This window comes from Chanodichthys erythropterus, chromosome 16 (genome assembly GCF_024489055.1).
Source record: "Chanodichthys erythropterus isolate Z2021 chromosome 16, ASM2448905v1, whole genome shotgun sequence".
In the NCBI taxonomy this organism is placed as follows: Eukaryota; Metazoa; Chordata; class Actinopteri; order Cypriniformes; family Xenocyprididae; genus Chanodichthys; species Chanodichthys erythropterus.
In genome coordinates this window covers 47,174,540-47,199,164 of record NC_090236.1, presented here as the reverse complement: position 1 = coordinate 47,199,164, position 24,625 = coordinate 47,174,540, and the positions used below count along the sequence as shown (strand labels likewise).

At 36.7% G+C, this 24,625-nt stretch overlaps 1 protein-coding gene across 1 annotated transcript in view; it reads right to left on the bottom strand.

Annotated features, from left to right (window-relative positions):
- Positions 1-5,164: 5,164 nt before the first annotated feature.
- The window catches only part of cwc25 (CWC25 spliceosome associated protein homolog), an 88,529-nt gene continuing 69,068 nt past the window's right edge, over positions 5,165-24,625 (bottom strand). The window contains exons 5-9 of the mRNA XM_067363636.1: positions 8,565-8,695; positions 8,361-8,427; positions 7,748-7,953; positions 6,057-6,221; positions 5,165-5,819 (exon numbers count right to left, since the gene is read on the bottom strand). Coding sequence (XP_067219737.1) covers positions 5,705-5,819; positions 6,057-6,221; positions 7,748-7,953; positions 8,361-8,427; positions 8,565-8,695 — 684 coding nt within the window. The 3' untranslated portion in view covers positions 5,165-5,704. The remainder of the gene's footprint in view (positions 5,820-6,056; positions 6,222-7,747; positions 7,954-8,360; positions 8,428-8,564; positions 8,696-24,625) is intronic.

The following is a 24,625-nucleotide window of genomic DNA, read 5'->3' as shown; positions in this document are numbered from 1 at the left end:
GAAAGCTTTCATAGCATCTAAAGATAACACTGCACAAGGGGAGGACAAACTATTAGTTGAATTAATAATATGGTATAACCTGCGTAAGTTATCCGAAGCTGAGCGAGATTTAATGAACCCTGTTTGGTCATGGTGAACTAGCCTGTTCATAAATTTCTCTAGACGCCGAGATAGTACCTTAGCATATAATTTAACATCAGTCCCTATCAAGGAAATTGGCCGGTAGCTAGAACAGGAAGTCGGATCTTTATCTTTTTTTAATAAGAGAGAAATAACAGCTATATTAATAGATGGGTGAAATGAGCCTTGAGTAACTGAAAAATGTATCATATCTAACAAAAGGGGGCCTAAATCTGACCAAAAAGTAGTGTACAACTCCACTGGAATACCATCTAAACCAGGGGATTTCCCCTTGTTCATAGATCGGACTGCCATCTCCAGCTCCTGAAGAGTAATCTGTTCAGCCAGGTAATCTGAATCTGAATCTGACAGCCTAGGTAAATCAAGGTTGGACAGAAAAGTTGTAAAAGAATCAGGGTCACCAACAGCAGAAGAAGTATAGAGGTTAGAGTAGAAAGAATGAAAAGAAATATTAATGTCTTTTGGGTCCGTCATAATGAGCCCGGATTGGGATTTCACTGCAGAAATATTAGCAAACTTTTCACTGTTGCGTATTCTTAAAGCTAAAAGGTGGCTTGGTCTACTTCCTTGAAAATAGTAATTCTGCCTGCATCTTTGAATCAGGAATTCTGCCCTGGATCTCAGTAATGAATTAAGTTCGGACCTGACCGCCATAATTTTGCTGAGAGTATTGTCTGAGAAACAACGTTGATTGTCTCTAGTCAAATTCTGGAGCTGTGATTCCAGTTCAACTATCTTCTTATGTCGGTTTTTCTGAAGGAAAGAAGCATAAGAAATTGAGTTATTTCTTATAAATCCTTTAACTGCATTCCAGAGTGTTTGTGGATCATCCACTGAACCTTGGTTAATTTCAATAAACTCAGCAAATTTATTTCTGAATTGACTGCAAAAGTTTTCATCCTGTAACAATTTAGGGTTAAACCGCCATCTAGTCGCACGAGATGGCCGAGGGATCAAAGATAGTCTGCACAGATTTCCATCATGATCTGACAAAGATAAGGAACAGATATCGGCATCACGAACAGCTGAAGATAAAGAAGTAGAGATGAAAATATAGTCAATTCGCGAATAAGATTTATGCGAAAGTGAAAGACTTAGCAGAAGGATTTAATAAGCGCCAACTATCCACCAGTGAAGATGAGGTTACACATTGCCTAAGTTTGGCAGAACAGACGGCTTGAGAGTGTGATTCCTTTGGTCCAGATTTATCTAGAATATGTGACATTACAGAATTCATGTCTGCACCCAATACAATTTCAAAATCTGAAAATTTTAAAAGATAGGTAGACAAAACAGAGAAAAAAGTAGGATCAGGAGTACAAGGGGCATAAACTGAAATAAATACAATATTCCTATTCTCCATTATTGTTTTTATGTGTGTTATTCTACCGTCTGTATCACAACCTTTATCTAAAATAGTAATATTTAAAGTCCTCCGCACCAATATTAGGACCCCCTTGGTTTTAGCATCCGAAGATGAATGAGATACCATTTCATAAAACTTGTTATTACACCTGTGTACATCCTCCTCTCTCAAATGGGACTCTTGAACTAACACTATATCAATCTTTTTCCTTCGCAGAAAATCCAGAAAACCTGTACGTTTGTGTGGGCCATTTAGGCCATTAATATTACAACTTAGAATATTAAGGTCAGTCATAGGTATCGAACAGAATTACTGCATAATAAGACTAAATACAGATTTGAGAACAAAACCAGTTGAGTCTACCATCAAACCACCCCCCACCTCCACCCTTCCCGTCAGTATTCGACAAAACATAAACACATTTCCATGAACTATGGCAGATCAAACCAAGAACAAACCTCGATCTGCCAGCACCCCTAAACATGATCCGTGGCGTCAACAAAAACCCGCACATTACTGAAGCACCAACATTGGCCCCAAAGTCACATACTGACTAAATAGTATCTCTGTTAGGGAAAAATAAATAAATAATAATTAAAATAAAATAATAATAATGATAATAATAATAATTAAAAAAAATAAAAATAAATAAATGAAATAAAAATAAAAAATAAATAAAAATAAATAATAAAATATGAGAGACGGAATACAACTAAAACTATTATTAAAATATTATACCTCCGTATTCAGTAAGGATACTTTCTGTAAGTTCAAAAGTAAACATTAAAGTGCAAAGTGAAAAACACAGTCGCCTAACCATTTATGGCATCTCTTCTCCGATTAGATAGAAAATACCCGGCTGAAGTTCACTGAGGGTTGGTGGATGAATGGGATCTGAGGAAGACTCTTGCTTCCTCTGGGGAGTATAACATTTTAGGTTCACCTTGATTGGGAATGACCTTCAGCGTTGCAGGATAGAGAAGGAAATTCTGGATACCTGCCTCTCTCATTTCCTTCCTAACTGGCCCGAATGCACTTCTTTTTGCGGTGAGTGGAGAAAAATCTGGAACGAAAGACAGCGTTGCTCCGTCGGATGTTTTCACCGGGGCGTGAAGTCTGGCGGCCCGCAAAATGAGCTCCCTGTCCGTGTATCGCAGAAGTTTAAAGATGAAAACCCGTGGTTTAGCGCGATCTGAGGAGTGCCTTGTGTACACGCGGTGCGCTCGTTCCACTTCAATCTCTTTGTCCGCCAGAGACGGGAGCCACTTAGGTAGCGAACTTTTCAGAAAGCCCATAGGGTCGTCCTTTTCGGACCCTTCAGGCAGTATCCACCATATCACCTGTGGTCGGTGGTTTGGGTTTCTTCTTAATCGGAGAAGCCGACGGAGACATCTCCTGCTGTTTCCGATTGTGAGCCATCAGGAATAGTATTGTTAGTGAAGTAAACTTAAAATAAAACGAAAAAATCAGTAAAAGGGGCCAAACGTACGGAGCTCTACTCAAGTGCGACTAGGTTCATGAGCACGTCACGTGACTCCCCCTTGACACCATTTTCTTTAAGAGCTGCAGCCAAAATTATATACCAGTTATCACTGTAAAGCTGCTTTGACAATCTGCGCTGTAAAAAGCGCTATATAAATAAAGGTGACTTGACTTGACGGAATGTGTTGAATAGAATTAAGCTCAGGTTGAGCTAAATAGTTAACCTCACTGGATAGTTTGGTTCTCATATATGGCTCCCTTAGAGCTTAGACACTGCCACTAGCTGACGCCCGTGTCTTTCTGGAGTCGCAGGCCCTGCTGAGCCTCCTTCAGGGCATGTTGGCGTAAGTTTGTACTCGTTTAAAGAGTAAAAAGTGTTTTACTGAGTACATTGCTTGTTGGAATGTGTTGAGGTAGACTGTTATGTGGGCACTCTACAGTCTTATCTGCTAGTTAAACTCGGTTTCAATCTGAATGAGTTCTCATGTTTGTGGGCTCTTGCTTTATCAGTAATTGAGCTGCTTTAGGTGTGTGGCCTTCACAGGCTGCCCTGTAAGCATCCCCCCCATATCTGGGTGTCTTTTAAGCAGATTAAGCATTTAGTTTTCACATGTATGGCCTTTTGCAAGGCTGCTGCGATATATTCTACACGGTGTAGAATTACTTTGTGTTGCAGGCCCTTTCTGGGGCCTCCATGATTTTGTGCCTACAGTATGGTTTATCTGTTATATATGGTTTACCCCCTCGTTTAGAGGGTTTTCCTGTATAGTACTTAGCCCCCTAAATCTGGTCAGTGGTTGTAGGCCTCTCTGATGCCTCCCTGTTGAAAATCAGCCCCTAGGCTGATTGTACTTCCCTTGTTTGAGTCCCAGAGTGCACAGCCTCCTCAGTGCAAATAATCAAGTGCTGAGTAGATCCTAGGATTGAGCAGAGTTTTACTTCCCTCATTGGTGAGGGTAAATCGCGCTAAGAGTCCTACTCTCCAGGATGCCCGTCTCTACGTTCTGGTCTGAGTTGGTTACTGGATATCTTCTCTGAAGTATGTGAACTGAGAATCTGTGATCAGACAGGTCGATGACCAAGACTAGGTTAGTTTAATTAGACCAGGTCGGCCTGGTGGCTGGTGGCATTCAGGGTTGACTTTGTTCCCCTGACAAGTGACTGGCTAGGCTTCCTTTGGGCCCCCTGGCTACATTCCCTTAGAGATATCCTCTTTTCTTTGAAAAGAGGTTGGTCCCAGAAGCCTTTGAGTGACCTTGGTAGGCTTTCTGTGGAAGGCCTCTTTGAGGCTTATAGCTTGGGTTGTTGGCCATAGGGAATGTTGTCACGGACAGCCTGTGTGTGACCTGTAGAGGGAGTGGTTTTGGCATTTCAGTTGAAACTGCTAGTTCTGACGTCTAGCCATTTTTTTGGCATGCACTCCCCTCAAGCATGGCGGTGTGGGTATATCGTTCCCCATAGTGTGTCAAACACAGTGTTGAGTTCCCTTTTGAAAGGGAACATCTCAGGTTACATATGTAACCATGGTTCCCTGAGAACAGGGTAAGAGACACTGAGCAGTCCCTTCAGACGAATTTAAAGGATGACACTTTGTTTCTTATCGAAAGTAACAAAACAGAGCTTATTGCGATTATTGGTGGTTAGACTACAATGCAGTTCATTGTGTACTGCTTTCGTCTTATTCACTCAGTATTGCTAGATTGGAAATGTCCAAGTATTGGACCAGAAGCTCAAAATTATTGTATTAGGAAGAAAATTATCATACATGAGTTTTTAGTATAGATAAATGAACTAAATTAATTATATATATATATATATATATATATATATATATATATATATATATATATATATATATATATATATATATATAAGATTTTTTTTTTTTTTTACAATGAATAATGAATCAATCAACCAATACTGAACTTACTTAAGGTAGACAATTACACTATTTTAGCTGCTGTACAGCATTATGTTCCCTCTATCCCTGTAAGTATACTTTGACACAATCTGCATTGTAAAAATAGCTATATAAATAAAGGTGACTTGACAAGTCAAACGTACAGAATACAGCTATTTATATAGACCAACAACTTTTTGATATGACCTGCAATTACAATATGCATCCCTTAGTGAGAAACAACTGACCTAAAAACGCTGGGGCAGGAACATTATAACTTTTGCTTGTGAGAGAGTCATTATATATATATATATAATCCACTTTGTTATGATACTAATAACAGTTGACAGTGGAATATTTAGTAGTGAGGAAATTTCACAAATGGATTTATTGCACAGGTGGCAACCTATTACGGTACCACGCTTGAATTCACCGAGCTCCTGAGGACGACCCATTATTTAACAAATGTTTGTTGAAGCAGTCTGCATGCCTAAGTGCTTGATTTTATACACCTGTGACCACAGAAGTGATTGGAACACCTGAATTCAATGATTTGGAGGGGTGTCCCAATACTTTTGGCAATATAGTGTGTGTGTGTGTGTATATGTATATATATATATAACACGTACATGCATACATAGAGAGAGAGACCTACTGATGCTGATGACTGGAGCAGGTTGGTTAGGAGAAAGCCCTTTGCATTTTATTTACAAGCATAAGCCTCAATAAAAATGTAAAACAATCTTAAACCAGTAGAATACAAAAGACAGAGAGGTATCTCAGAGAGGTTCCATGTATGTATTTTTAAGTTCTCTTCATCTTCTCATGAAGTTCTTCTCCAGAGCAGCAGGGGTCCTCTGAATGGAGTGAATGTTTCTTTTCACACGGTCCTCAAGAGATGACGTGGCAGCACTCTCTAGCTTCATGTCACTGTAGAGAGATTACAGACACAAATTAATTAGAGAGGAAGTCATTATCCAAAAAATGTCTTAATGCCATAAGTGCTTTGCTCATAAGAATGTATGCTGAAGCAGAATTAAGATATTCCTGATCCCCACACTTCTATGCCAATTAACAAACCAACCAGGAATTAGACTGTCTGCTACAAATAAAATCACTGGGTGCAGCAGTATTAAGAATTCTGTTTTCAGTAATAAAAATACTGACTGTATAAAGCCAGCATGATGGTCCTGTTTGGCGCTGTCGTTGGCTTTCTCCTGTTCCTCTTGTCTCTTATATCTCTTCACATTATTTTCCCTTTCGATCTCCCTTTCACGGGCAAAATCCATCATTTCCCTTCTCTTCTTCTCCAACTCTTCAGCTGAGAGGCGCCTGAGACAAGGGGAAAATGTAGTTGCATTTTAAGTGGCTTACAAAACTGAAAGTCTTCTGAAGCTAAAACAAACAAATGAAATGTGTTCATGCCAGAGTTTACAGTTTTTTATAATTGCTTACACAATAAAAGTGGTACTTGAGGCCCACTCAGTGAAACCATTCATTTGCAGACCTAATCTTCAGACCAAGTCTGTAAAACTGCAAGCACATTATCTGCCTTACTCTCAGTTTGCAATTGTAAAACAAACTTTTTGCAAAACACTAAACACAGTTCCCAACACTTCTGTTAGACATATCATTCAAAACTAACAGCTGTTGTGTTTCATTTTGAAAACACTGCCATTTAAATGCCACAATCTTTTTCCAATAGACCCTTTTCACCTGTCCGGGTTTCTCGAAATCGAAGTTGTCATAGTTGGGTAAAATTCTATGGTGGTGAATGAGAGAATACATTAAATATATTTTCTGTGTCCCCATTTTCTCAAATAGCAAAAGAAAAACTCATCAACAGTGTTTTCACAACTTTCAAAAAGAGGAAAAAAAAAAAAAGATCGATAATGGCAGTCAAAAGAGAGAAAGATGTCATGTTTACTGTCACTCCCATAGCCGCTGTATTAGAAACACCCTCACAACAGTGTTAACTTTTTTTTTGTAATTTGATGAAAAGGTAATACAATACTAAGTATAGTGTTATAAATGTACATACTAGGGGTGACCCTCGTAATCTCACAGTATTTTTTTTAACGCGTTATTTTTTCTCAGATTAATTAATCGAAATTAACGCGTTATTTTGACAGCCCTAATATATATATATATATATATATATATATATATATATATATATATATATATATATATATATATATATATATATATATATATATTTATTTTAAGGTTTATTGATACAAAATGTTTTTATTCATTTTATATATCTTTGTGTGGTGTTCTGTTCATCGTGGCTGTGAATGTTTATCCACATTGCCTTTCATTTGTTTAAAAAAGATAAAATCATTGTCAGTTTTGTCTATCACTTGATAGGCAGTTTGGTCGGTTTATTAGAAAGATGTTTCTCTGTGCTGTGTGTGAAAAAATAAAAGTTGTCATAAGACGCGCTCGCGGGTAGGCTATAGGCCTTATTTCATTTTCCGTGTCCCGCTCCATCTCGTGCACAGTTCAGCGCGCAACCCTTTCAAAGTCCGTGCGCATTCTCTAGTGGACTGCTGTTTTTCAAGCTCAAATCACTTAATGAAACTTATCCATATTCAAATGTTGACCGAAAAAGAATACATGAAGCTAGAATAAAACAGGGTTTTTTTTTTTGTTTAAAATCAGAGGATTTGCTCTTTCCTTTGGTATATTGCATGTTCAGATATTCATACAACAAAATATTCTGGGGACCATAAAACTTTAGTGAAAATGATCAAAAATGCTGGCAGTGGCTGGCAACTTTTTAAAAAATGCTGGGGGGGAAAGTAAATCATTTAACCTACTACATGATATAGCAACTCAAGGATGTGTCATACTTGCTGTAATTGGTGTACTGCTGTCTTTGATGGCGGCCTTTGTGTCTCTGTGAGCTGGGGTCTTTGGTTTTAGGTCTTCCCTCTGACTCTCGAGAGGAATGATTGCCCCTGTCTGCTTTATGAGAAAATGGGGATCGACTCCTGTCTCTTGAATGATGATTTGTGTGGTTAGATGCTGAAGAGTGATGGGATCTATTTTCTGGTAACTGAAGGAGGAAAGGAGTAAATTTCACTATTTCAAAGTTGCCATGAAATGCAAGTTGAAAGTAAAATGGCTTCTCTAACAAGAAAACAAGCAGGACTTGATTTAGTCCATGGGAAACTGATTGAATCAGTCAACCGTTGTGGTTTGCCATTTCAGCTATCTCATGAGTAACAGGCTTGAGTATTTGATAAATATTACCAGATCAATGTTAAGCAATGGTGTAGTATTAAGTCCTGCAGATCCAATAACTACTCTAAGCATCTATATTACTGAGGTCAGCATGACCTATTATGACAATTCAAATGTCAATAAATGATTAAATATTAAAATTAAATAAAAGTTAATAATAAAAAAATCCAAAAGAAACATGTCAGTAAGAAAGCCAGGGGAAAAAAAATAATTACTTACTTGAAGTCCATAGCCTGATTTAAGATGTCCATTAGATGTTGTGACATCTGATTGTTCCTCTTTGGACCTGGTTGGCCAAACAGACACACATATTGTTAGAGAACTTATTTAAATTAAGTATGCTGTCTCTCGAACAAGGATCAAAGAGAGATTTATTCCAGTAAATGAAAAAAATCAAAAACACATTCAAAATGTAATTTGTACCTATGCTTCTGGTCCTCCTCATCAGAGCTTGAACTCCTCTTTCTGTGCTTTTTCTCCTTCCTCCTCTCTTTCTCCTCTCTTTTCTCCCTTTTACGTTTTTTCTTTTTCTCCTTCTCAAGATTGTGACGCAACTATAAGGGTAGAAAAATGTCACAGAGCAGTGTTGTCATTTTTGAAACTCCTTTCAGAATTCAACTAACAATGCCTTTTGAATTCCAATTCACTTACTGAGTTTGAACTTGGACAACAAAGAGAATGCATTATGCCTTTTCAATTGCTGCTACCTGATCAATTGCTCCTGTCTGCCTTCACTGCTGAGTGGTTTGCATCTGTAGCTCCATATAGCTTTGTTTATACTGCTAAATATAACATACTCATCACCATATATCTGATATTGTCTAATATTGACAATTATATTAATCTGATGTTGCTAGCTATTAATATTTTAATCTAAATCGATATCACGATGCATTATCGTTTGCCAGGAGCCAGAGCACCTGAAAGCAATTTTGGCTTATTATTATTTGATTATTATTCACGTCAGCACTAATAATGTCCGACTTCACCAGTTGGAGATCACTAAAATTAACATTACAGAGGTGTGTGAACTCACAAATACAATGTCAGACACTGTAATGTGCTCTGGACCCCTCTCTGTTCACTGGAGTGATGAGATACTTAGCAGACTGTCATCATTTGAAGGATGGCTGTCTAAGTGGTGTCCACAGAATAATATAGGGTTCATAGACAATTGGAAATGTTTTTTTGGGGCAGACATGACCTGTTGAAAAGAGATGCTGGGATGGTGCCACTTTTCTCTAGTAAAATGGCACAAAGTCTGAAACATTACAAACTGGGGCGGGGGTCAAAAAGCAGACAGAATGGCTAAACTGACTGTCAGCTAGCTGTCTCACATCACAGAAGTCAGATAAATCCCAGCACATAGAGACTGTGTCTGTTCCTCGATTTAGTAAATACAAAAAATTCCTAAACCCATTTAAGGGTAAAAATTTAATTGATGTTCAACAAATAAAAAACAGATATAATAAAGTTAAACAAATGATAATGCCTGGATTGCTGAATAATAGATCCCTTTCTTCAAAAGCACTTATTGTAAATGATATGATCACAGATTATAAACAAGATGTGCTGTGTTTGACAAAAACCTGGCTAAAACTGGACAATTACATTACTTTAAATGACTCCACCCCATACTGTTATAAACACAAGCCTCATCTGAAAGGCAAAGGGCGAGGTATTGCTGTAATTTATAGTAATATCTTCAGTATTACTCAGAGGTCTAGTTTCAAATATAATTTCTTGGTGCTTTATGTAACATTATGTAGTGTAAGTGATAAATCCCGTTTGACATTTGTGCTGGCTACTATATGTAGGCCACCAGGGCACCATACAGACTTTATCAGCAGCCAGTACTAACCAATAGAAAATCAGCAAATTCTTTGATAAAGTCCTAATTGTTGGTGATTTTAATATCCATGTAAAAAAAAAAAAAAAAAAAAAAAAAAAAGACGCATTGGGATTCACTTTTACAGACATTTGTGACGAGTGTTCTCCTTACCTGTTGGTGGCAGACTGTAGGAGTTTTGCGTCAATCCTTATGTTAATTAATTAATGATAATTAGGGGTGTAGACTATATAAGGACTTTGGGTTGTTCATTGGGGAGCACTCTCGATGGGATGGTTCTCCCAGGAGCAGCTCATGACCAGAATGTGACATCTTTGTTTTTCTTTATTTGTATACATTTCATATCATGTAGCTTCAAGATTTTATTGTTATTTCCTTTGTTTCTTTATTTTTTCTCTAGACTTATGTTTGTTATTTGTGGTTATTGTTATGTTTGTTAAAACTAATAAATTAATATTGATTTGATTAATATTGATTGTATTGATTGAACGGTGGTGTGTTAACCTTTTTTATGTTGTGGCTTGAAACAAGCTGGCTGTAACACATTCTAAACTCTATTGGAGTTAGACAACACATTTCAGGACCCACTCATTGTCATAATCATACTTTAGATCTAATATTGTCACATGGAATCGATATTAATGCCTTTAAAATTCTGCACCAGAGCGATGACATCTCAGATCATTATCTAGTCTTGTGTAAACTACATTTAGCCAAGGCTGTAAAACCGACTCCCTGTTACGAATATGGTAGAACTATCACTTCTACCACTAAAGATTGCTTTATAAATAGTCTTTCTGATCAGTTTAATCTCCTCATCATACCAGATAGCTTAAAAGAACTCAATGTTGCAACAGAAACTACTGACTCTCTCTTTCCCAGTACTTTAGACACAGTTGCTCCTTTGTGCTTGAAGAAGATTAAGGAAAATAGTCCAACAATGTGGTACAACGAGCACACTTGGGCCCTTAAGAGAGCAGCCAAAAAATTGAGCACAGCTGGAAGAAAACAAAACTTTTTTTTTTTTTTTGCATTTCGTGGAAAGAAAGCATTTTTGCTTACAGAAAGGCCTTAAAAACTGCTAGATCTGTGTATTTGATAGTATATTGAGAAATAAAGCTTCAACTTCTGAAGTTTACAAACAGCACAGCATTAAGGACTTTATGAACTTCTTTACTTGCAAGATTGATAATATTAGAGAGAAAATTATAACCATGCAACAATCTACTACAATATCACATCAGACAGTGCACTGTAGTGTCCCTGAGGAAAAATTCCATTCATTTGTTGCTATAGGAGGGGAAGAACTGTCTAAACTCGTTGAATCATCAAAATTAACCCGTAATAACTGCATGCTATGAAGCATTAGTTAAGCATTAGTAAATAGTTAATTCTTCACTTATAAAGCATTAATAGACATTAGTAAGCAGTTTATAAATACAGCTATAAATGCTTTATTCTTGATTTATAAGCATAACTATAAAGTGTTTAACTGTATTTTCATAATTTATTAATCATCAATTTATCATTTCTAAATTAAGTATTACAATATTTACAAACCAGTTATTTAGGAGTTGTCAGTGGTTCATAAGTTCATTTAGGAAGTATAAGTAAATGATTAATAAACTATTTAAACATTGATGTATACATATTATTTGGACATAATAATAATAAGTTACTTAGTGTGTTAATAAATGCTTTATTAACATTCCTACTGCAATTCATGATTAATTCAGGTAATTATAAAACATTTAGAAGTGGTCAGTTAACTATTTTTGTGAGCTCATCTAAAGTGAGGACTATTTATGCTTTGTAAAGCTTTTATACATCAGATTTAACCCTCTGGAGTCTGAGGCTGATTTGGGGCCCTGGAGAAGTTTTGACATGCCCTGACATGTGCTTTTTTCAGTTGTTCATAAACAAATTAATGTCAAAAGTGTCATTACACTGTATTCAGCACAAACTAGGCTAATATGTGAGAAACATGTATGTACATGTTTGTATTTTTGAAGGAATAATGTTAATGTGTGGTTATTGAAAAAACAAAAAACTTAAGTCACTGAAATAAGGCCAAAAAAGTATATTAAATCTGCGTTTACAAGACTTCAGGGTATTGGAGGTTGTAGACTAGAGTTTTTGCTTCAAAATTATGTAAAAAATTATAATGCCTACTTGTTCATATAAAACAATATATTGATTTAGTTTTTGTAAGACACTTTTTGTCAAGAAACACAGTATGTGTGGAGGTGTGAATCATCATGAATAATGGGTCATTTACACCTGAGAAGACAAAAGAAGCGCATAAAGAACCTTTAATGGTGCTGCATAATAATGAGGCTTTTCAGTCAGTTAGGCTGTGAAAAAACCTCTAATCATGTCTCATCTTAATTTAAAATAATGGTATTCTATTATATTCTTGAAAATATAATGTATTTCTGTGATGCAAAGAGTCTGAATATAGGTTTTTAGTTTAAAAGCATGCACATTTGGAGAAATATTGATGGATTCTCATATGTTTATGTCAATATTCTATACTGAGGAGTAATACTTATTCAATATTTATTATCATCACTATGAGTGCTGGATACGGTTTTCAATTCATGCTTGCAGCCGGAGGGCGCTCTGTACACCTTTAGTCCACAAATTATTCTAAAGAAGAAGAGGACATTTCAGGAATGGTGTTTTCAATTCATACCTGCAGCCGGAGGGCACTCTCTGTACACCTTTAGTCCACAAATTATTCTAAAGAAGAAGAGGACATATCAGGAACTAACGGCATATCTTCCAGAGGTCGCTAACCATGGCTTTTACATACAGATAAACACTTTAAGACAATAAATACATGATTGAGATGATGTATGCCTGTATTGATTCATAATTTGCCTCTGCATTGCGCTGGCTCCGTGGGCGTGGCCGCATTAGCTGTTAATGAGCTGAATCACGGATTTCTGACATGTCTCTTTTCATACAGATTACATAAACACAGAATTTTTGTTTTCGATATTACTTACATGATTTAAAACCTGACATTTCAACGTGTCTTTAGACATAAGTCTAATTTTTTTGTGATTAGTATTCAATAGGGGTGTGACGAGATCTCGTGTCATGAGATCTCGCGAGACTAAACTGTGACGAGATTTCTTGTCGAGGCGAAAAGTAGTCTCGTGATGTTGCCATGACAGAGTGTTAGGATGATTTGGAAAGAATATGCCACCACTTTGTTTACATTACGCCTCCACTGTCGTTTTGCTTTGTATTTAAATAAAAACAATCTAACAAGTGTTACCATAAAAATGAATAACAGTTTTCTCTTAATCTTATTAAGCACAAACAATAAGGTTTCCTTTGTTAACATTAGTTAATGCACTGTGAACTATCATGAACTAACAATGAGTGACTATTTTTATCAACTAACATAAACAGTATTTTAAGTCTGTTTTGCTGCAATGTGAAAAAAACCCTGCAAAACGCGCCGGCGAGTTTTCAGACCTCAGAGAGTTAAAGGTTCAGTGATCTTCTTCACTGCTGTTCTCTAATGTTTTAAAGTTAGTACTGAGGTAGTTTTGAAACTAAGAATATGTGTTAATAAAGCATTTATTAACACACCAAGTAACTAACACTATGTCTAAATAATAAGATGCATAAATGTACATTTAAATATTTTATTAATCATTTATTTACACTTCTTAACTGATCTCATGAACCACTGACAATAGAGGTCTGCATTCCTGCAGCTCTCCCACAGGAACCGCGGGACCTGATAAGATTTCTTGCTGCGCGGGATTAAATTTTGAATGAAAGGCGGATTGTGGTCGGTAACTATAGAGTGCATTAGGCAGGAGCAGGCGGTCTGACAATAACCCGGTCACTCCCGAGATTCTTTGACATCAACGCATCTGTGCTTGAACTTTAAGTGAACAAAACTTTCTGCAGTGGTGGCGTTCACAGAGTCACCAGTTCCCTGTACTGAGAAACCTGGCAAGATATGTTCTTTGCATTAGAGACGTTCTGAAACGGTCGTCAGTCAGCGTCATTCTGTTCTTGAGTGGATGTTAAAAAAGATTTCATTTTGCAGTATAGCTAGTAAGCCAACAGTTTTCGTTTATGTATGTTTTGAGTGACATGCTGTAGGCTATTTAATTTAGCTTATTTTTCTCTGTGATATTTAGCCTATTATTCTTTGTGACATTTTTTCCTCTGACATTTGTTGACAGCATCATAGACAAATAACAAATACTTGTATATATGCAACATTTTATATTTGTTATCCCCAATCACTCTCTTTTTTAGGGGAAGTTTAAATGCAACGCAAGATACTGAAAAAGATCTTTAATGGGACCCGTCGGGTCGGGAAGAAAATCACTATCTTTGGATAGTGGGTGAACACAGAGTGAATTTTAGGCGGGAGCGGGTTCATGCCGAATAGAACCATTGCGGGAACGGGACGAAAATAACAGTCCCGCGCAGACCTCTAACTGACAACTCCTAAATAAATGGTTTGTGAATAATGTAATACATAATTTAGAAATAATAAATTTATCATTATTAAAGTATGAAAATACAATTATTAAACTCATTATAGATATGCTTTAGATATGCTTAAATCAAGAACAAAGCATTTATAGCTGGATTTATAAATGGCTTACTTATGTCTATTAATGTTTTATAAATGATGAATTGACTATTTACTAATGCTTAACTAATGCTTCATGGCGTGAGTTGTTATAAAATGTTACCCATGTTTTATTGATAACAGGTTAAATAATAGTTTAAATAGAAAAGTTTTCGGTACATATCCTAGTGACAAATATTAATTAATGATATTAAGAAGAGGATATATGACCTCTGGAAGCATCTCTTTCAATAGCTTAGTTGGTATTTTAAACCGGTTTAAAAAAAAAACAACTTAATCCGAGAGAAAATTAATCAATTACAGGCTGATCTCAAATTGTCTGTTTGTACCTCAGCTGTATTCATGGCGAGAATGAGATTTATTTATTTTTTATATAAAAGGAAAAAAAATAAAAATTAAATTTGATCTTAGATAAAAATTATTTTATCTAAGATTCATAAAAGTAAGAAAAAAAAAAAAAAAAAAAAAAAAAAAAAATAGTTCTAACAGATTTCAGACTAACACAATCCATCAAAATATGCTTCAATGATGATGGATTCTGGCACAAAGGAGGATCTTCACCCATTAACAGAAACATGTAGGTTAGCCTGGAGTACCCTGTTGACAGCGTTTGTAAATAATACGATCCCAGCGATTTTGCACCAACCACATTTTGCACCAACCACATGATTGATTTAAGTTTGTTTGTTGTACATTTATCCCATTCAGTTTGCCATTTCTTACAAATCTAAGTATTTATAATATGTCTGAGATCTGAAGGTGGCCGATCTCACATCCACCTTTTCAATCAAAAATACTAGAATAGGTAGTATCATCACAACTGTCTTCCTTTTTAGAAAGAAATGGTATCTGCAAGGATTTCCAGTCAGGATTTAGACCGTACAATAGTACTGAGACTGTAATTCTCTATTAGTGGTACTAGATCTTAGTGCTCCATGACACCATCGACCACAACATTCTTTTGAACAGACTCGAGAATTATGTTGGCATTAGTGGAATTGCATTGGCATGGTTCAAATACTTATCTGAGCGTTATTAGCTTGTAGCAGTAAATGAAGATATGACATACCGATCTCAAGTTCAGTGTGGAGTAACGCAAGGCTCAGTACTATGACCGCTGCTTTTCACTCTATATACGCTACCCTTGGGAAATATCATTAGGAAGCATGGCGTTAGTTTTCACTGTTAAGCTGATGATATTCAGCACTATATTTCTTTGCATCCTGACAAAACTTACCAATTCACATAATTTATGGAATGCATAGCTGATATAAAAAAATTGGATTCGTAATTTCCTACTACTAAATCCCCCCCAAAAAAAAAAAAAAAAAAAAAACAGATTCTAATTGCTGGACCAAAAACATCTGCACCTAATAACCTAGAATACCATCTAACACTTGATGGCTGCTCTGTTAAAGGGTTAGTTCACCCTAAACTGAAAATTCTGTCATTAATTACTCACCCTCATATCGTTCCACACCAATCATTCAAGACCTTCATTCATCTTTGGAACAAGAGACGTCAGAAAGCTGGATGAGCCGGCATTCTGATGTACAAACTGGGAGCACTGAACGTAAAAAGCGTAAGAGAATGACACAGAAGATATATTGTTGAATAAAGTAGTTATGTTTGTTTTGTTTTTTTGCGCACAAAAAGCATTCTCATTGCTTCATAAAATTCAGTTTGAACCACTGCAGTCACTTCAACTATTTTAACAATGTCTTTAGTACATGGCTCGTCAACTGGCGGCCCGCTGGCCAAATCTGGCCCGCGAATCATCTTCATCTGGCTAGTGGCACCCTAATCAAAAAAAAAAAAAAAAAAAAAAAAAAAAAAAAACGCGCTGTTTTCAGGCATTTCACTAGTTTACTTTGAACTTCACAGCACAGCCCAGTGGATAACGGGACGAAAGCTTAAAGGAGCTGCATTTATTCATTGATTAAACTAGTTTTAAATCGGATGAAACAGCCTCATCGTTCCCAGTAAGACTGATGAGGAAAACAGGAGAAATGTGCTATGAATGAAGATAAGACTTTTAAATCCCCAAATCACCACACTAACACACAAACTTTTACCATGAATAAACTGTAGTAAATTACCATGGTTCGTGGAAATGTGGAATATTTATATTGAAAACTATGTTATAGCCATTTATATTGCAATATAAATATTAGGTGGGTAGGGGAAAATATAATTCATTTCTTTGTGAAGGTGTGTATAGTTTTTACCTGTGTTTAGGTGTTTTTATAGACCTATATAACATATCATAATATATCATTTGACAGTGGTAGTGAGTAGCCATGTATGGTTTTACCTGTGGTTACCAAGTCTCACTGTAATGATATTTTCATTTAAGACTAATAATTAATAAAATCATTTTTACCAATAAGACATGATCTCAAGGCTAGGTATTAAATGGGCCCCGGGGCTTGATTATGAAATCGACAAGCTCTGGTGTTAACGGTTCTGCTGTAGGTTTTTTCTGTCACTGTCTTGACTGTTTCATTTGGATTCAGTCTTGACTTGGACTCGAACCTCTTTGGACTCGGTCTTGACTAGTGCTTGACTTCGACATGTCTTGGACTCGACAAAGGTGGACTTGACTACAGTCCTAGTCGGTACTGGAGAAATCATGAAGAAAATACACAAATTTATTATTGCTACATAGACATTATCTTGCAAATTCTATCTCACCAGAGTCACCAGCTGTTTCTGTATCCAATAATATATATAGGACAATAGTAATGGGAGATATGTTTATGATGCATTTTTGCTATTCGCAATCCTCAGATCGTGCTCACGCAGAGGAGCTATAGCTCGCACGCAACATTAAAGCCCTGTTTAATTGTGACGATGGAGAAGAGAACTAAACATTCAAACATCTGCTTACACTTTTGGCCTGTGATATTAAGCTAATATTATTTCTGATTTCAATTTTGGTTTCCAAGGATCATCAGAAAGAAGATAAAACTATCAAAAAAAAAAAAAAACTATTAAAAACTAGTCGTGTTTCGTCTAGCACACTTCCTTCCCTTCACAGTGGTGCACGTTCATTCCTCCCTGTTGTAATATAGTAATTTACCAATAGGTGTCACTGTTGTACCAAGCCATCTAGTGTATAACTGCTGTTCTGTTACTTCCTGCTGTCAGTGTGGTGAATAAAAAGCACATGAAACTTCAACAGGTTATGGGCACAGATCCTCGCTAAAAAAAGGTTGCTTTTGTGTGATATAAACAGTGTTGTGGAATTCACAATGGAGGATAGACTGTTTATTGAAAAGCTGAGCGGACCAGAGAACTGGGCAACGTGGAAATTTCAAATGGAACATTTGATGAAAGCAAAAGGACTATGGGGCATGGTGACAGACTGACAACATGTCAGAGGGAGCAAATGCACAGACAAGAGCAGAATTTGAAAAACGAAAAGAAAAGGCGTTTTCTGTGTTGGTGCTAAATGTGAGTACACCCCAGTTATATCTGATAACAAGCTGCAAGACACCTAAAGAAGCGAGGGATACGCTAAAAGGACATTTTGAGAGAGACACTCTTGCGAATAAGCTGTTTCTAAAGAAAAAGTACTTCAGATGTGAAATGAAGGAAGGAGAAATCATAACTGAACGTTTGAAACGAATGAAAGAACTAACTGACCAGCTAGGAGCGATAGGTGCTGTGATTGAAGAGGAGAATCAGATTGTAACACTGGTGGGTAGTCTGCCATCAGGCTATGCTACAATTGTCACTGCTCTGGAAACCAAGTTGGACAATTTAACACTACAGTTTGTTCAGCAAGCATTAATAAATGAAGAACAAACGCGAATGTCTGCAGATGGTAACTATGGCGGTGCTGCGTCCGGTGGTGCGTCAGCGATGTCAATGCAGATTGGCGGTGATATGCAGTCCAACTCCAAGACGGTGAGAACTGATAGATCCAACTCGTGGAGATGTTACAATTGTGGGAAAGAGGGACATCAAGCGTGATTGTCCAAGTAAAACAAAAAGGAATAAAATCCAAAGGAATAAAATCCACAAAGCAAAACACATTGAGCATTCAGAAGATTCGTCTGAGAGTGCTTTTATCTCTAAAGAGACTAACCAGGATAAAGTGACAACAGATCGAGTGGTTGATCGACTCTGGATAGGGCTGGGCGATGTATCGAATGCTTTTGTCACGCGCATTTCTTCAGTAAAGCCGGTTCCCTGATTACCGCTAAATCGCCATCACCTGCTTTCAAATGAAGCGGCATTTAATAAACAGAACCGTAGTTCACTGATAAGACACGCAATATCGCGTTCAATATCGATATGTATCGCCGTCGATATTGAGCGCGATATTGCGTGTCTTATCAGTGAACTACGGCTCTGTCTATTAAATGCCGCTTCATTTGAAAGCAGGTGATGGCGATTTAGCGGTAATCAGAGAACCGGCTTTACTGAAGAAATGCGCGTGACAAAAGCATTCGATACATCGCCCAGCCCTAACTCTGGAGCATCAAAGCATATGACGTGTCATGAAGAAATTCTCCAAAACTATCAGCAATTTCCAAAACCACAGTCAGTGAAACTCGGTGACGGCAGAGTGGTTGACGCCCTAGGACTTGGTAATGTTAAGCTGAGAATGACATTAAAAGTCGATGATGTCAAAAATGTCACAATGTATGATGTGCTGTATGTTCCAAAGCTATCCGGGAATCTTTTCTCAGTGGGAGCTGCTGTTAGAAGAGGAAATACAGTGCAGTTCAAAAAAATCTCGCTGTTACATCCGTAGTTAGAATGGAGATCTCAGAGGAATGGGAACACAAAGATCTGATGGGCTGTATCAGCTGGATGTCGAGGGAAATTCACCTGACTGTCATTCTGAGTCAAGTGCATTAGTAACAGCCAGTGTGTGGCACCAGCGACTGGGTCACACCACCAAATTGAAGGAACTTAAAAATCTGATGAATGGAATGGACTTTTCTGCAGAGAAAGAAGTTCTCTTTTGTGAAGCCTGCATTGAAGGCAAGCTGTCTAGAAAGCCTCACAAGCCAGTGGGAGAAATCCGTTCCAAACGCAAATTGCAGTTGGTTCATAGTGATGTCTGTGGTCCCATGCAGACTGAGTCTATTAGTGGGTCAAATTATTGTGTGACTTATCGATGACTATTCTAGATGTTGCAAAGTATACTTTATGAGGCAGAAGAGTGAAGTGCTTAAATTCAAGGAATTTGAGAAAACATTCTCCAATGAGTGTGGAGAGAAAGTGACAAGACTAAGAACGGACAATGGTGGAGAATACACTCATGTTATTCATCATGAAACAACTGTGCCTCACACACCAACAAAATGGTGTGGCAGAAAAAAAAAAATAATAATAAAAATAAATAAATAAATAAATCGCACTTTAACTGAAGCAGAAAGAACCATGCTCTCTAAATTACCTCAAAGCTACCACTAATGCTAAATTACCAAAGATGTATTGGGCAGAGGCAGTAGCGACTGCATCCTACATACAGAACAGGCTGCCCACATCTGTTCTGAAGCAAGAGACACCCTACCAGAGATGGTATGATAAACAGCCAAATGTAAGTCACATGGAAGTGTTTGGTTGTGTAGCTTATGCACATGTTCCAGACACAGAAAGAAGAAAACTGGACAAGAAGGCTGTGAAGCTACATTTTGTGGGATATGCCAACAATGCGAAGGGCTACCGATTGTTCGATGAAGAAAAAAGAAGGATTCTAATTCGTTGTGGAAACAAGAAGTGGACATTTCTTCTTCTAAGAATGAAGTTAACATGAAAACTGACAAGACAACATCAGTCGATGTTACTGTCGATAAGACTGCTAGAGAAGGCGGCAGAATCAGAAAACCACCCAAGAGATTTGGATATGATGAGTTTGCTGATCTGGTGACAGTTGATCATTATGCTGGTGTTTGTTGTGTAGAAGAACCAAGCACAATGAAAGAAGCAATGATGAGTCCTAATGCAAAGGAATGGTAGGATGCGGCTGATTTGGAATATGAATCGCTGTTGGAAAATGAGATTTAGTTGAGCTACCAAAGGATCGGAAGGCTATAGGATCTAGATGGGTGTTCAAAGTCAAGCATCAGAGTGATAGATGAGTGGGAAGATATAAGTGTAGACTCGTTGCTAAAGGATACTCAAAGTAGTATGGTGCTGACTACGATGAGACTTTTTCACCTGTGATAAGATTTAACTCAATTCGTACATTACTGTCTTTCGCCGTTCAGAATAATCTACATGTACATCAGATGGATTTAGTAACTGCATTCCTGAATGGACATCTGGATGAGGAAATCTACATGGAACAACCAGAGGGATACATCAAATCAGGAGAGGAAAGTTTGGTATGCAAACTGAAGAAGTCAATATACGGGCTGAAGCAATCTCCTCGCTGCTGGAGCAAAACCTTTACAGAGTTCATGAAGAACATTGGCTTCAATCAGAGTACATCCGACCCGTGTGTGTTTGTAAGATCTCGACAGGAGCTGGAGATATTAGCTGTGTATGTTGATGATCTGATACGAATCACAGAGTCGATGGAAAGGATGGAAGAGCTGAAACTTGCTCTTAAAAAGCGCTACAAGATGAAGGACATGGGAGAACTTTCCTATATCTTGGGTATCTCTGTCATCCAAGACAAGGAGAAGAAATGTATGTTTCTTCATCAGAAGTATTACATTGAAGCAATTCTTCGAAAGTATGGCATGCATGATGCTAACCCTGTTGCAACCCCAGCTGATGTAAATCAGAAGCTAAAAAAGGACGACAGTGTCAGTAAGCCTGTGAACTCAAGTAACTACCAGTCTATGGTAGGTAGCTTACTGTATGCTTCTATGGCAACACGTCCTGACATAGCACAAGCAGTGAGTGTTGTATCAAAGTTCAACGCAAATCCAAGTACTGCACATCTGACTGCTGTGAAGAGGATACTACAGTACTTGAAGGGTACGACAGAACTCGCTCTCAAGTATGAGCAGTCAGAATCTGGAACCTTGATCGGATTCTCAGATGCTGATTGGGCTGGAGATCAGGACGATCATCGCTCAACAACTGGTAATGTGTTTCTACTGAGTGGAGGAGCCGTGAGCTGGCGCAGCAAGAAACAATCAACAGTTGCTCTTTCGACAGTGGAAGCTGAGTATGTTGCACTTAGTCAAGCATCTCAAGAATGTGTCTGGCTTAGACGACTACTGAGTGATCTTGGAATGGATGCTATGCCAGTGGTGATCCTGGAGGACAACCAAGGAGCCATTGCAATTGCAAAGAATCCAGTTGATCATTCAAGAACTAAGCACATAGACCTTCGCTAACATTACATTCGTGTGCAGAATGGACAAATACAAGTGCAATACTGTCCTACACATAACATGAAGGCAGACATCTTGACCAAGCCATTGGTAAAACAGAGGTTTGAGTATCTTAGAAGTGAGATATTTGTTTCATTTAATTTTATTTTATTTAGTCTAACACTAAAGAGGCTAGACTGTGTTTAGTGTTAACATGGCAAAAAGGGACAAAGAAAAAAAAGATATTACTAGTTTGTGTTAGTATAGTTTATTGTATCTTGACACTATTTTATTTATTTTATTTTTTTTTTGTCAAAGGTAATATGTTATTTACTACAACATGACAATGCTATTGTAAATTAAGTGGAAGTGTTGTAATATAGTAATTTACCAATAGGTGTCACTGTTGTACTAAGCCATCTAGTGTATAACTGCTGTTCTGTTGTCAGTGCGGTGAATAAAAAGCACATGAAACTTCAACACTCCCTAAACCCAAACTTAACATCAGAATCAGCACAATCGGTGATAGTTGTAAAATAGTCTTTACTGTTGCTAAACTGCATGACCTTTGACAACTATTATCACAATAATCCACGCAAGAGACGCTGTTCCCCGGGCTAAATTGTCTATTTGGAGATCCGTTTTGGAGCACGCACACACAAACAAATTACACTTTGGTCTTTGGGTGCATGTCTAAATGATCAATTACACACACAAATATGTCAAAATGACTGGCCTGGAGAGTGTTTAGCTACTTGAACACAGTTTATATGGACATGAACAGCTGGAAGTAAATCCGATGTGTTAATATATTGTCTTAAGGTGACAGCACTTCACCTTCTGATGATTGTGCCATCAAATCAAACAACAAAATGCAAAGAGAAAATCACTCACAGCTCTTAATCTGAATATAGTTGGCTTTAATAAGCACTAATTGATGCTAATGCCATCTTACCTGAACACATGAACAAATGAAAGCACTATTTATTTCATTTATATCTTTGTTTATTTTGTATTTGTCTGTTTGTTTTATCCACTGGTTGCCCTGCATGCTTAATAAACTACAGTTGGTTGAAAATGCATCAACTAGAGTTCTTACTAGAACCAGGTAGTATGACACTGTCAACACTGCATTTGCTCCCTATTAAACATATAGATTTTAAAATCTTGCTAATTACCAGTAAATTACCAAACAATATTCACTCTAATCATAGACCCAAGTAGAAAATAGCTACTTTCAACAAAGCATTTTGTGCATGAATTAGTGATCACAATACTGAAATTTCTAACTTCAGTACAATACCCTGAAAATGATCAATATTCAGTATTATTTTAAATACCATGAGGAAAACCACAACATACTGTATATTGCCATATTATATATATATATATATATATATATATATATATATATATATATATATATATATATATATATATATATATATATATATATATATATATATATATATATATTTTAATATCTAATTTTTATGTCAATCTATTTTGTCAAGGCAATCATTTTCAAGCTTCAAAAAGCACAAGTCTTGTAATCAATTTGATTGCAGTGGTGCAGTTAGGTCAATTTTATACGATGAACAGATTTTAATTAAGGCTTTTGTTTACATATTTAAACATTGATTAATTACCATTACAATAATCTCACTTAAACATTTGCTCACTCTGCGTATTTGTGTCTCTACAATAGGGTAACTTTGTTGCAATAGCTCACACGCAGTACAAGAAAGCTTGATTTCAAACTGAACTGAATTTACAAAAAAGACAAGCAAACAGTCAGTAATAAAATAAGAACAAATAAAAGAAATTACCTCAATTCAGTTGAGGTATTCGAAATATAACAACTAGGCTTGGGCTGGTTTGAGATTTTGACGGTATGATAACCTTAAGCAAAAATATCAGTTTCACGGTATCATGGTATTGCAATTACAGCTCTAAAATGTGTTATTTTAAAATTTCTAGGTAAAAAACAACTTTTTTTTCCTTTGAACACAATATATTTCTAAGCAACATAGAATATTTGGAAAAGTAGCAAACATGTATTTTAGATTTAATAATTAAAATAATTAATTTAATTCTTCTTAATTAAATTAAAATTACATAAATAAAATAAATGCAGTCATTTAAGTGAGCCAAAACCTGCAGAATAATAAGAACAGAAATTGAATTATTTTCTGTAAAAAAAAAAGAAAAAAAATTGCAGTCACTTGAGTTAAAGGATCAGTCCACTTTTAACTTTTAAAAAACTTTTCCTGATAATTTACTCACCCCCATGTCATTCAAGGTGTTCATATCTTTCTTTCATCAATCGAAAAGAAATGAAAGGGTTAGTTCACCCAAAAATGAAAATTATTTCATTAATGACTCACCCTCATGTCGTTCCAAACCCGTAAGACCTCCATTCATCTTTGGAACACAGCGTAAGATATTTTAGATTAAGTCTGAGAGCATTCTGTCCCTCCACTGAAAATGTACGTACGGTATACTGTCCATGTCCAGAAAAGTAATAAAAACATCATCAAAGTAGTCCATGTGACATCAGTGGATTAGTTGGAATCAAGCATCGAAAATACATTTTGGTCCAAAAATAACAAAAACTACGACTTTATTTCAGCATTGTCCTCTCTTCTGGGTCTGCTGTCAATTCGCGTTCATATGGTATCGTTTAAAGCCCTTTGAAGCTGCACTAAAACTG